The sequence below is a fragment of the Perna viridis genome, chromosome 11 (assembly GCF_037379345.1).
Source record: "Perna viridis isolate PV_CMFRI_1.1 ecotype Kerala chromosome 11, ASM3737934v1, whole genome shotgun sequence".
Taxonomy (NCBI): Eukaryota; Metazoa; Mollusca; class Bivalvia; order Mytilida; family Mytilidae; genus Perna; species Perna viridis.
Window position 1 is genome coordinate 11,804,816 of NC_142455.1, and position 12,713 is coordinate 11,817,528.

Sequence of the window (12,713 nt, forward strand, 5' to 3'; positions counted from 1 at the left end):
TTTTTACATAGATTTATTCATTGAGAATTGTTTAAAGATATATATAAATCCATACACGCTTTTACCTTGTTAAAAGCATCGGTTGATATGTAAGAGTACTTTCATTCCAGCGTGTTTTCAATGTAAGAGTAATTAAAGGAACCAAAGGAATGTATATAATTCCAGCGACAAAGACCAAACATGGAAAACAGACATACACAACAAAGAACATAAAGTAACTAAAATCATACATACAAACTAACAAAAGTAAATGAGCAACTCGGACTCCACTAAAACTGGGAGCATGGACTAGGTGCACTGGTAGGGTAAGCGTCCTCTGTTTTTCTAGAAACATCCACCGAGTTGCTCATAAAATGTCAAGTAGACGAAAGAGGGAAGGAAAACTATGACACGTTGAACAAATCAGTTTTCATGGCGCAGATAGATACACCGTATATAACGATTCACGAGTTCATGATGACGACCAACTTCTGTAGTGATGAATTCAATCCTGTTGCAACTTAACCCTGTTCCAGAAGCCTAATTGTAAGTCTAGCGCGATACAAAAAGTTTGCGTAGTTACGGCAAGCTCTGGCATAACGTATGAGTTGTGATATGAAAACGCCATACGCAGATGCTGAAGGGATGTTGCCACAGATGAAAGGAAATTTGACAATTCTGCATGACAAGTCATCACGTTTGTCGTAAAGTTTGGCCAATAGTTTTCCTTTAACATCGATTACTAAGTGTAGGTCAAGATACGATGCTGACTTTATGGTGTATGTAGTATCCTTTACCTCAAGTTCTTTAGCATGTATCCCCGAAACTAGGATTGTTTAAAGGCAATACGTCATCTATATAGCGGAAACTGAGATTAAAGGATGTAACTAAACAATATTCTTTCTTTCGGATCAGATCAGCTATAAAGTCAGCCTCATACGAGTGAAGGAATAGGTCAGCAGCAAGTAGAGGAGCACAATTTGTTCCCATTGGAACGCCGACCGTTTACCATTTCTTTTTTTTCTTTTTATTTTTTGTTTCACTCATTATAAAATTGGCAAAAAAATGTTAAATTATGGCCAAGCACATCCTTTTTTCTGAGGCTGGTACCACTCCTTTTAAAAGTGTCTGGAAACGGCGCGCCGGCCCTGCAAATAGCTGTTTTTCCTAATTCATTTTATTCTTACCTTGCAATGAATTATAAACAAACATTATAGAAATCTATAATGAACGATATTTTTCAAACATAATTTGGCATGCGCCATCTTCTGCTTTGGTCTTCTATGAACAACATTTTTCAGAAATGATAAAAAGTACCCTCCTTTGTTTTATATGGCTATCATTGGATATCAAATTTTTCCAAAAAAAGTTTATTAAAAAAATATAAGAACAAGACAATTATTTCATAATAACTTGACATCGCTATAAAGTGGTCTTTTTATGGCTTTTTTCTACTGCATTCTTGCTTGCAGTGTTTTTCTTCATTTCATTTACTTTCACTTCTTCTCTTCTAAGTTTCGCTTCAGTCTTTCTTATCTTCTTCAAAATTTTCTCTTCCCTTCTTTTCATGACCGATTTCCTTCTTTCATTATATTCACGGCCCATTTTTCCTTTAAAATAAAATGTTTATTTAGATGGTATTCAGTCTCGTAGAAGACTGTACTCAATTTCGCTGATAATTTCTGGTAACATACAAAATGTGTTTGTAATCACTTTGATTTGTCGCGAAATTCTCGAAATTAAAGATTGCTTGCTACAGGTACTAAATAGTATGTTAAATCAGGACAAGAATGGTTGTTACGTGTATGTTAAATCAATACTATCAAGTTAGTTCTTTTATGTTCATATCTAAACATATATAAAAAATGCGATTAAATTCAAAGATTTAATTGTTTACGCAAAGCAACAGAGAACTTACCTTTATCCTCTAAGATACCTTGTCTCCGTATCTCAACCATCATCCTCAGCTCTGCCTTGGTATAATTGGTCTCTGAAAATGTGATTGTTTTGAATTAAATAGTCTGCAGTCTTAAGTATACAAATCGTGAAATCTTCCACGTTAGAGTCGGGTGTGCTGTACACAACCAAAAGTGTCATATATAAAAATCATATGGTTTGCAATATGATTATCATATGAATCGGGCCATTTTTCAATTGTCTATAAACTAGTTAATTATTATATGGTAACTGTATGTTTTTCACATACATGGGATTATCATATGATTCCATGCCAAATTTAACACATTGATTGATTGTTGGGGGTTTAACGCCCGAGCAGCAATATTTCAGCTATATTCAGGCGATGAACATGAAATGATGATGAAATGAAAAATGGGATGGGACTCAAGGATAATGGGGGTCGACAAATTTTTATTGTCAGTGGAAATAGTGAGAGGTGGTAAAGGTCATTTAGCATCCTGTGGCGAAGCCCAATGGTTTGTACTCCAGTTTGCGGTCGGGGTTTTCGTATTATGGCCTGACGACCCCAGCATGTAATATGCCAGGAGTACCCCATTCCCCCATCTGGGGCACACAACCCAGTTGCTCTGTAGGCAGAGCGCCCTAGCCCCCGGACAGGGTTCTGAGCACTATTCAAACGCCTTTTACGACAGGTTTAGCGTTGCTGCGGGCCTATTTTTTTTTACATCCGGACTCGCACGGGCTATATGACAATCATATGACCATCATATTGTAAATTATCACATGAGAATCATATAATTATCATATGAATTGAGTATCATATAATTAACATATTATGTGGCATATTTGGCAATGTAGTTTGTAGTCTTTGATATACGACTTGTGGGGTCTTTCATATTCAAGTCGAGTGTGTTGTATGACATTCTCGAAATAGTCAACAAAAGTTTATTTTCAGGACGAATAAAATGAATTTTCACAAATAAAGCTTTGTTTTGATGTTGAAGGTAATTAAATTCCACAAACAAATAATGCTTCCCCAATTGATAATGGTTCTTTTAATATTTTCACCTTCTTTTGTGTCCTTTGGAGCAACAGGTATGGCTGGTAATACAGGTAGCCTGTTTGGTGGTCTTCTCCCTGGGGCTACGCCGACTATATTGAAGGTCGAGCCGCCTGGTTTCGTCCGTATTAACCCTAAAGATTGGAGCTCATTTACAATTTCTTCATGTTGTCTATCTTCTTCAGTCATCATCCCACTTTCTAATCCGTTCGGCATTGGGATAACTCGATTCTCGCGTCTAAAGCATCCACCACAATTGCATTTCCGAAAAGCAGCTCCCATTTTGTGAAGCACAATCAGGAACTGCACTGCTACGTTGCCAACTACAGTAATATAATCCGTCTATGACGTTACTGACATTTAAGGCCGGGGAAATGATCACGTGGCGTCGTCTGTTTTATTTTTTTTTCAGTTCGCATACTTCATGAACTAAGTATATATTTCAACGCTGGAATAATACAAACTGCTGTGAAAGTCCTTTGCTTTTGTTTGTGCTCAGTTTAATTGTTGTCAGGTAACCCTTGCAGTTTATGTCGCTGATTTAATATCTTTGCGGTTTACAGTCTGCATATGACGCCACATGGTCGCATGTTTGAAGAATCTGTAAGACTAGTCAGTCTCCTTGCTGATTAAGTTTTATCTCGATTGTGTTTCTTTCATTCTATGTGTTGTTAGTACACATTGAAACGGCACAAAAACAAGTTAACTGACTTAGGGAGTATATTCAAAGTCTTGACTAACTGATGAAAGTTTGGACACTGGTTTGCACTACAATGGAACATGTCAAAATCGTTACCTTTTCAGACTGGGCATTTTGTCCTGTTTTGGCAGGTGTTTGGTTTACACAGGTTCAGCATGCAATTAAATTGCACGGCTTCAGTTTTATAGGGAAGTGTACTATATCAACTTCCTATATGACACATATGAACATTGTACAAAAAATTGTTAAAAACTCCAAAATTTGTATTCAGAAATACTTTAGTAGCAGTCTTTGAAAGAAGCATGCAAATGCATAATTATTCATTCCAATCTGTCTGCTCTTAGGAGATAATCCACATTGAAAATCCAAAGGTTTCTATTGTATTTTAGTGTCGTTTACCGAGTTATTTTTCTTAATTTTGAATTCTACAATACATTTTTTATAATTTATATCTCTTATGAACACGGGTTATATGATAAGCCACAAGTTGTCGTCTGTTTACTTAGGCATTTAAAAAAAATATATCAAAAACAAAAATACGTAGGCTTAATTCAAACAATGAATCACATTTTGCATGATTCTTAGTTGGAGTGCTACTTAATTCACTGAAAAACTTTACTAAACAAAGCACAATGTGGAAACTCGTGCCTTTTGAATTCAAGTTAGTGGAATTATCTCCCCTAACAAAACTAATCTTTTTTTTTATTTGTAACATGTATGGCTCAAGATTATACATGACTAAATTATTAAATTTAGCCCATCATTCAGTTTATGAATTTCATTTTTAAAAAAGTAAGTCATTTTTTATGTTGCTATGGAAAATGAACAAATAAAAAGTTATCATAGAATTCAGAAACTGATACAGACCACATCATCGGTCATTTGAATGTTGCACTTTGGAAATAAAAATTGCAAAGATTGTACATGGTATTGGTACTTTTCAAGAGTAATCGTTCTTAATTTGGTTGATTAATGTGGGAGATTAATGTATGTAAAATGCAAAATAAATGTAAAATTGGCAAATAAAAGCATGAAGCACACCTTATCAAAACATCTGGATATGCCCCTGTCGATTTTAGGACACCCAGAAATATTTGAGGAGCTCTTGAAATAAAACAATGATTTGTGAAAGTCCTGATATAATTCAGAATTAATGTCCTAAACACAAATTGTGGAGGTACAGAAGTATTGGAGCTCCCGAAATTGGATTATGGACCTCCATAAATATTTAAGGACCTCCTTAAATAATGATAATGCTGACTATCTCCGCGTCACATACCCCTGAACAGCTATTCTAGGTTGACTTACAAATTTACAAGTTGTACGATTTTGAAGAGCATTTCTTATATAATCACAATAATTGTCGTGTTTTTTAAACCCTCCTATTGGACTGCACGCGTTATTTTTTTAAGACACATAAGGAAGCTACTCCATAATCTGGAGCATACGGGTTGTTGTTGTTTTGCTATTGTTTTTATTTTATTTGTTGGTGTTGTATTATATTTTTGTAAACAATTACGGTATGTCGAATATGCATATTCAGTTACTCCTACAATGTAAGCGGTTTGAATTCCGTTAGGATGGCACAATAAGTCAGAAAATAGCTTGCCAGACATCCTCTGGCACTGATGGAGTAATGTTCAGTTTGCAGTTTTGTGTGTTATCGGCTTCCTTCCCTCGTTATTAAGAGAACCAGATTGGTCCTATATTATGAGTGTACGTGGCGCAGAAAAAAAAAGTCGATCCTGCCATTTTTGTTTTGTTTTGTTTTGTTTTTTGTTTTTGCACTTATTATGATGCCAGAGATAACAGGGATTTTTCTCTGTTTCAAAAATGGATGGCTCAGAATACACGTTCGAAGATGTATAACCAATCAACTAAAGTATGCACAGATCAAAGCAGTGGCGGGGCGGATGCGGAGGGGGTGTAGGAGGGTTGGAATCCCCTATTTTATTGGAAAATTTTTCATTTTATGCGTAAAATTGGCAAAAAAAATGGAAATACTAGCTATTCTAATACCCCCTTTTTCTGAGGAACCTCGGCTTGTACCCCTCCTTTTCAAAGTGTCAAGATCCGGCGTACCGACGCTGCTGCCAAGAGTTTTATTCCTAATTCGTTTCATTCTTAGCTTTGCAAAAAAATAAAAAAATAAATATTTATTTTTAAAGAAATCTCTCATGAACGATTTTGTTCAAACATAATTTGGCATGCGCCATCATCTGTCTTGGTCTTCCATGGACACCCTCTTTCAGAAATCACAAAAAGTACCCTCTTGTGTTTTATATGGCTTTAATTGGATATCAAATTGTTTCTAAGAAAAGTTTATTAAAAAAATAAGAACAAGATAATTATTTCATAATAACTTGACATCGCTATAAAGTGGTCTTTTTATGGCGCTTTTTCTACTGCATTCTTGCATGCAGTGTTTTTCTTCATTTCATTTACTTTCATTTCCTCTCTTCTTAGTTTAGCTTCAGTCTTTCTTATCTTCTTCAAAATTTTCTCTTCCCTTCTTTTCATTACCGATTTCCTTCTTTCATCATATTCTCGGCCCATTTTTCCTTTAAAATGAAATACATTATTTTTAAATGTTTATTTAGATGGAATGCAGTCCCGTGGAAAACTATACTTAGTTTCGCTGATAATTTCAGTTGTCACACAAATTGTGATTGTAATCGAAGTGATTTGTCGTGCAATTCTCGAAATTGAATAATGTTTGTTCCATTTATGTTAAATCAGGACTATTAAGAAAGCCATTTACGTTCACATCTACAAAGAGTTATTATGTTTAACGATTTGATTCTTTTAAGCTTTAGAATCAAGTTTAGTGGTCATCGTTTACCCAAAATAAAAAAACTAAAAGAACTTACCTTTATCCTCTAAGATACCCTGTCTCCGTATCTCAACCATCATCCTCAGCTCTGCCTTGGTGTAATGAGTCTCTGAAATTGTGATTGTTTTGAATTAAGTAGTCTGTAATCTTAAGTATACTACTTGTGGGACCTTTCATGTAGAGGTCGAGTGCGCTGTACACAGCCGAACTGGGTGCACATATGAAAAATCATATTATTTTATAACATAAATGTATGATTATCATATGAATTGTCCATGTTAACATTGTCTATAGACTGATTATTATATGGTAACCATATGTTTTTTTCACAAACATAGGATTATCATATGATTCCAAGCCAAATTTAACATATGATCATTTGACCATCAAATGTAAATTATCATATGAGTATCGTATGATTACCATATGAGTATCATATGATTATCATATGAACTGAACACCATATAATTAACATATTATGTGGCACATTTGGCTGTGTAGTCTATAGTCTTAGATATACGACTTGTGGGGTCTTTCCATGTTCAAGTCGTGTGTGTTTTATGATGTTATCGAGATAGTCCCAAAAAGTTTATTTTCAGGACGAATAAAATGAATTTTCACAAATAAAGCTTTGTTTTGATGTTGAAGGTAATTAAATTCCACAAACAAATAATGCTTCCCCAATTGATAATGGTTCTTTTAATATTTTCACCTTTTTTTGTGTCCTTTGGAGCAACAGGTATGGCTGGTAATACAGGTAGCCTGTTTGGTGGTCTTCTCCCTGGGGCTACGCCGACTATATTGAAGGTCGAGCCGCCTGGTTTCGTCCGTATTAACCCTAAAGATTGGAGCTCATTTACAATTTCTTCATGTTGTCTATCTTCTTCAGTCATCATCCCACTTTCTAATCCGTTCGGCATTGGGATAACTCGATTCTCGCGTCTAAAGCATCCACCACAATTGCATTTCCGAAAAGCAGCTCCCATCTTGTGAAGCACAATTAGAAACTGCACTGCTACGTTGCCAACTACATAAATATAGTCCATCTATGACGTTACCAACGTTTAAGGGGGAAATGATCACGTGGCGTCGTCTGTTTTATTTTTTTTTTCAGTTCGCATACTTCATGAACTAAGTGCAGTTTTCAGCGCTGGAATAATACAAACTGATGTGAAAGTCCTTTGCTTTTGTTTGTGCTCAGTTTTATTGCTGTCAGGTAATCCTTGCAGTTTATGTCGCTGATTTAATCTTTGCGGTTGACAGTCTGCATATGACACCACATTGTCGCATGCCTGGTGGCTCTGTAAGACCAGTCTCCTTGCTGATTAGATTTTATCTTGCTTGTGTTTCTTTGCTTCTATGCGTTGTTAGTACACATTGAAAAGGCACAAAAACAGGATAACTGACACAGGGAGTGTATTTAGTCTTGACTAACTGGTGAAAGCTTGGATACTGGTTTGCATTACAATGGAACAGATCAAAATCGTTACCTTCTCAGACTGGGCATTTTGTCTTGTTTTGGCAGGTGTTTGGTTTACGCAGGTTCAGCATGCAATTAAATTTCACAACGCGGCTTCATTTTTTGTATTTATTTAGGTTTTGTGGGAAAGTGTTCGCAAAGTATCATGAATTCTGTGCGAAGTACTATGGTAACAAATAGCATTTCCTTTGTTAAAATTACAGTGGGGGGAGTTGTTGATTTATACGACTGTCTTTCCAGCGAACTCAGAGATACGCTAATAGCACACACGAAGGAAGAAGCTTTCTGACAGTTTATGCAAACAAGGAAATTTTAAGACACTGACGTTTGACGAACTATTAATCACTTTTTGCAACTCACTCTTGCTGCCGAGTGGTTCAGTCAAGAAGGGCGATTTCAAAATAAATGCAACCGCACTGTCATTAAAAAACGACAAATTACATGGAAGTGAACTTCAGTAATGATGGCCAAAATGGCCAAAAGACCAGTAAGTCTAGAATGTCCCAGTATTTTTCCTGAAGAAAAACGTTAAGTTGCACGTATTGTGTGCTAAGCACATCCCCACTAGTACTGAAAGTTGGTATTGGGAGGGCAACCAAAATGACCATATATACCCAATCTATGAAGTCACACAACAAATTTGAAATCAACCCATACATTGGGAGCTGAAATTTTTGTGAGGAAAATTTTCTCTATCATTCAATATAGAGAAAAATCACCACAAAACAAAAAGTCGATATTGGTTAGCACCCAAAGTTGCTTACAGCATATGACCTAATTATATGAAACCACTCCAAATTTGAAATCTATCCATCACTGGGGGGTCGAGAAAATTGCCACAAAATTCGGATGGACAGAGGGAATGAAGGACAGACAAGGTGATTCCAATATACCACCCATACAAGAACTTTTACTTATTCCAGTGAAGATGCATGTAGCAAGTCAGAACAATAACACTAATTTTCACTTGTCAGGTGTTCGACATAAAACATAATTTTGCTGGATGTGAAAAAACTACCTTTTTTACAACATTCCCCATTTTTTTCTGAACATCTGTTTTACTTTTGAAAACAGAAATTTTGTTATCCTGAAAGCAGTAAACACTCGCACAATAAAACAAAACAACTAAGTATATCTTTGTATTTTAAAATGACACTTTCATACATATATGTAGGATGATGGGTGTAAACAAGCAGGTATATCTACAACAACAAAATACCAGAGCCCAGTTTCATAAAAAATCACAAGTTGAGAATTTCCATACATCCTTAATTTTTCCTCAAATCTTCAATTTCAAGTGATCTGATTTGTCCAAAACTTGAGTTGAGGAAGGATTTGAGGAAAATCTCAATTTGAGATTTTTTATGAAACTGGGCACAGATTCTATAAAAATCTTCAATGATCATGAAATAAGATTTCTTTCATACAATAACAAACTTCTGTTACATGATCTTTTATGAATATTAATTTATTTTACATAATGCAATAAACATCACTTATTCAAAATTTTTCAATTCATACTTCAGCACTAAAGAAATTCTTTTACTTTAATTTCCAAATTATTTTGGACCAACCAAAATAATTCTTGGTTTCTTGCCCTCATTCGTTTATGCTAAGGGTACCTCGTTACCTATTTTCATCACCATACCAATGTAAAACAAAAAGAAACAGCCTTGTAATTTTTCTGCCTATGGCCAATGTAAAAATTACATTTTTGTTTTGTTTTGTAGTACTAGGTAATGTTTAATTCATGAATATCTTAATTCAGAAAGGAGACTTGATGCATGTACAACACTATGCAGAAATTGTAGATTGTGATTTGACCTTGATACCCTATAAATAGATATCTTACATATGTATATTATCAGGACTTGAAAGGTTGTTGATAAACGTCATGTGATTATGGTCAACCTTTAAATTGCCCGACCTAGTTCAGTCAGGGTAAAATGTAAAATTGATGTAGTGTTTTTTTTTTGCCAAAAAACTAGCATCTACTCCATTCATTGCGACTCAGTACAATAGAAATAGATTTCACTCTTCACAAGTCAAAATAATATTACAATAATTTGGTCCATTTATGTTTGCAAATCTATGAACTGTTTTTCTCACATTGGATAATTCTGCATCACATCCTGTTTGGCCAACTCTAACAACATAGGGTCGTCGAAGAATTTGTTGATGCTGACATCCTCACTTAAACCCTGAAATACACAAATTAAGTTTTGATACACAGTAGCTAAAAAAAAGCCTCTCCCCCTTTTTTTCAATGTCTCTAAAACGAAAAATTGGATAATATTGAAAAATATAAGGTATCTTCCTACATATATTACATATATGAACACTGACCAAAACGTTGTTAAAAATCACAAAATCTGTACTCACACAAATACTTAATTCACTGAATAACTTTACAGAAAAAGCACTAAGTGCAAACTCAAGCCTTTAGAATACAGATTATCTCCCCTTACAATACTAATCATTTATTTTATTTGTAACATGTATGGCTCAAGATCATATATGACTAAATTATTCAATTTAGTCCATAATTCAGTTTAAGAATTTCATCCAAAAAAAGTTCGTAATTTTTTTTAAAGTTGATATGTATGTAAATAAACAAATAAAAAGAAGCCGCATAATTCAGAAAATGTTACAGACCACATCATCAAGTCACTTAAATGTTGCACTTAGGAAATAAAAATTGCAAAGATTGTACATAATATTGGTACTTTTATGTGGGAGATGAATGTATGGTTTTCTCAAAAATACATATCTGTATAAATTAAGGAGTCTAGTCTTGAACAAACATGATGTATGTAGATCGAAATGTTTTTTTCAGTGGATTTTTTCCGCACCATGGATCACCTCTATCACTCAGCAGTGTGAATTTTAATGGACTGGTTCTTAATCTGATAGTGTAAATGTTTGTAAGAGTATCTTTTATTTTACCTTTCTCCTTCTGGACTTGATCATGAATTCTCTGGCTAAATGTGTGGCCGGTTGTGGTTCCAGTGGTCGAATGATGATACTCTTGTCAAGTGGATCTCCAGGGACGATCTGCCAATGGTGAAACACGGACAGACAGAAGGCCTGACCAAGGGTGTGTGTTCTCAGATCTGTCTCGAAACCAAAAGAATCAATGGCAGGAATGAACGCTTTGATTGTATACAATGGAGATCCTGGTACTGGTGCATCCTGGGTAACATGACCTCTGTAAATTAAACAAAAAACTTAATGTAGTTAGTTAACGAAGTCAATACTTAAGCACAAAGCAGCTTAAAGAAATTCAGTGACACTGCTTCAGTACAGTCAATTTAATATCCTATGAAATGGAACTTACATTTATGGGTAAGGTTTATTCTCAATTTTATCATGCATATTTTAAACACAACAATAAAACATGAGAAGTAACAAAGGGGTACAATATGGGGTATGTAATAGGGGATATGTGATAAAGATGACAGCCTTCACTCACAACAATAGGGCATTAATGGATCATTACGTGACACTGCACCAAATAATAGTGACAATAGCTGGATGGCAAAATGTTCAAACTTAAAAAAAACACAATTTGGATTTTGCCGAAAATTGATCTTAACCTGTATTTTATTGTTCTAAACAACTGTAAAAAGTTCCATTATCAAATTATTATAGAAACCATGAGGGGGGGGGTGGGGGCAGATGGGTGGACACTTATTTCCTGAGGGTATAATACCTCACCACTTTATGTGTCAGGGTATAAAAATCACTGTTCTATTATTCCAGGGTCTTGATATTTATGGCTTGTCATTTTTTTTCACTAATTGAGGACCTGATTAGAAAACTATTATTTTGAATGGAAGTGTGTATCATCCTTAAAATGAACACCATGAATATTGTCACCTCAACACAATAGTAATTTTATGTACATGTATATATGTACGACTTGAAAACTTTCTAAGTATTACATGTAAGTAAAAGGTTGAAGTGTTATGGTCATACCTCCTTCTTGCCAGTACTGTATAAACAGCTGAAACACAATCAGCAGGGGCCATAACTTCTACAAAGTAGTATGGTTCCATCATTCTTGGGGTAGCCTAAAAACAAAGGAGGTTACAAAAAGGTCATAACTTCTACAAACTATATAAAAGTAGCCTGAAAACTAAAGTTCAAAATTAAACAGACCCATAACCCATGTAAATTAAAATGATTCCTTCATTCGAGGTTAAAGGTCATAAAAGGGCCAAAACCTAGGCAAGGTAACAGGACTAAAACAGAAGTTTGAATTCCTTATGGCCCCAAACTTTTACAGTAACAAAGATCTATAGTGGGATGGTAAGAAATAAAACAGGTATTAAGTAGCACTCCAGCTAAGAATCATGCAAAATGTGATACATGGTTGGAAAGCCTACATATTTTTAGTTTTGATATCTTGTTTAAAAAGCTTTAGTAAACAGAAATTAACATCTGGTTTTTCATATAACCCATGCTCATAAGCGATAAAAATTGTACAGAATGCACTGTAGAATTCAAAATTAAGGGAGATAACTCTGTAAATGGCGCTCAAATACTATACAATCTACTGGATTTTCATAGAACCATAAAACTTAATTATCAAAATAAAAATATGTAGCCCTTTTTGGGGTGTATCACATTTTTCAGATTTTGCATGACTCTTACCAAGACAGCTACTTAAGTCAATTTAATGTTCATTTTTTTCTATAACCATTCAAAAGGTAATTAAAATTTTTATTTCCTAAAATTT

General features: G+C 34.7%; 3 protein-coding genes across 7 annotated transcripts in view; all 3 read right to left on the reverse strand.

The window, feature by feature from the left end:
- Positions 1–1,263: 1,263 nt before the first annotated feature.
- Positions 1,264–3,329, reverse strand: LOC148602990 (uncharacterized). Its single transcript, XM_088553200.1, has 3 exons — positions 2,968–3,329; positions 1,898–1,969; positions 1,264–1,589 (listed from the first exon to the last, which is right to left on the reverse strand). The coding sequence occupies exons 1-3, from the start codon at positions 3,239–3,241 to the stop codon at positions 1,402–1,404; spliced, it is 534 nt and encodes a 177-aa protein (XP_088409326.1). The 5' UTR covers positions 3,242–3,329; the 3' UTR covers positions 1,264–1,401.
- A 2,635-nt stretch (positions 3,330–5,964) lies between these two features.
- LOC148602991 (uncharacterized) lies at positions 5,965–7,664 on the reverse strand. Its single transcript, XM_088552739.1, has 3 exons — positions 7,205–7,664; positions 6,530–6,601; positions 5,965–6,220 (listed from the first exon to the last, which is right to left on the reverse strand). Exons 1-3 carry the CDS (start codon positions 7,536–7,538, stop codon positions 6,048–6,050), a joined length of 579 nt encoding a protein of 192 aa, XP_088408865.1. The 5' UTR covers positions 7,539–7,664; the 3' UTR covers positions 5,965–6,047.
- Positions 7,665–9,097: 1,433 nt separating this feature from the next.
- Positions 9,098–12,713, reverse strand: part of LOC148602992 (116 kDa U5 small nuclear ribonucleoprotein component-like) — a 30,353-nt gene continuing 26,737 nt past the window's right edge. For all 5 annotated transcript variants that reach the window (XM_088553924.1, XM_088553927.1, XM_088553926.1 and 2 more), the window contains exons 23-25: positions 11,951–12,045; positions 10,919–11,180; positions 9,098–10,173 (exon numbers count right to left, since the gene is read on the reverse strand). In XM_088553924.1, coding sequence (XP_088410050.1) covers positions 10,078–10,173; positions 10,919–11,180; positions 11,951–12,045 — 453 coding nt within the window. In that variant the 3' untranslated portion in view covers positions 9,098–10,077. The remainder of the gene's footprint in view (positions 10,174–10,918; positions 11,181–11,950; positions 12,046–12,713) is intronic.

What these genes read in the sequence shown, in the direction of transcription:
- LOC148602990 (XM_088553200.1), bottom strand. Translation starts at nt 3,241, where the DNA reads ATGGGAGCTGCTTTTCGGAAATGCAATTGTGGTGGATGCTTTAGACGC. An exon ending in TCCAAAGGACACAAAAGAAG is followed by an intron (nt 1,970 to 2,967) that starts GTGAAAATATTA and finishes TCACATTTTCAG; the next exon opens with AGACCAATTATACCAAGGCA. An exon ending in AGGTATCTTAGAGGATAAAG is followed by an intron (nt 1,590 to 1,897) that starts GTAAGTTCTCTG and finishes TTTATTTTAAAG; the next exon opens with GAAAAATGGGCCGTGAATAT.
- LOC148602991 (XM_088552739.1), bottom strand. Translation starts at nt 7,538, where the DNA reads ATGGACTATATTTATGTAGTTGGCAACGTAGCAGTGCAGTTTCTAATT. An exon ending in TCCAAAGGACACAAAAAAAG is followed by an intron (nt 6,602 to 7,204) that starts GTGAAAATATTA and finishes TCACAATTTCAG; the next exon opens with AGACTCATTACACCAAGGCA. An exon ending in GGGTATCTTAGAGGATAAAG is followed by an intron (nt 6,221 to 6,529) that starts GTAAGTTCTTTT and finishes TTCATTTTAAAG; the next exon opens with GAAAAATGGGCCGAGAATAT.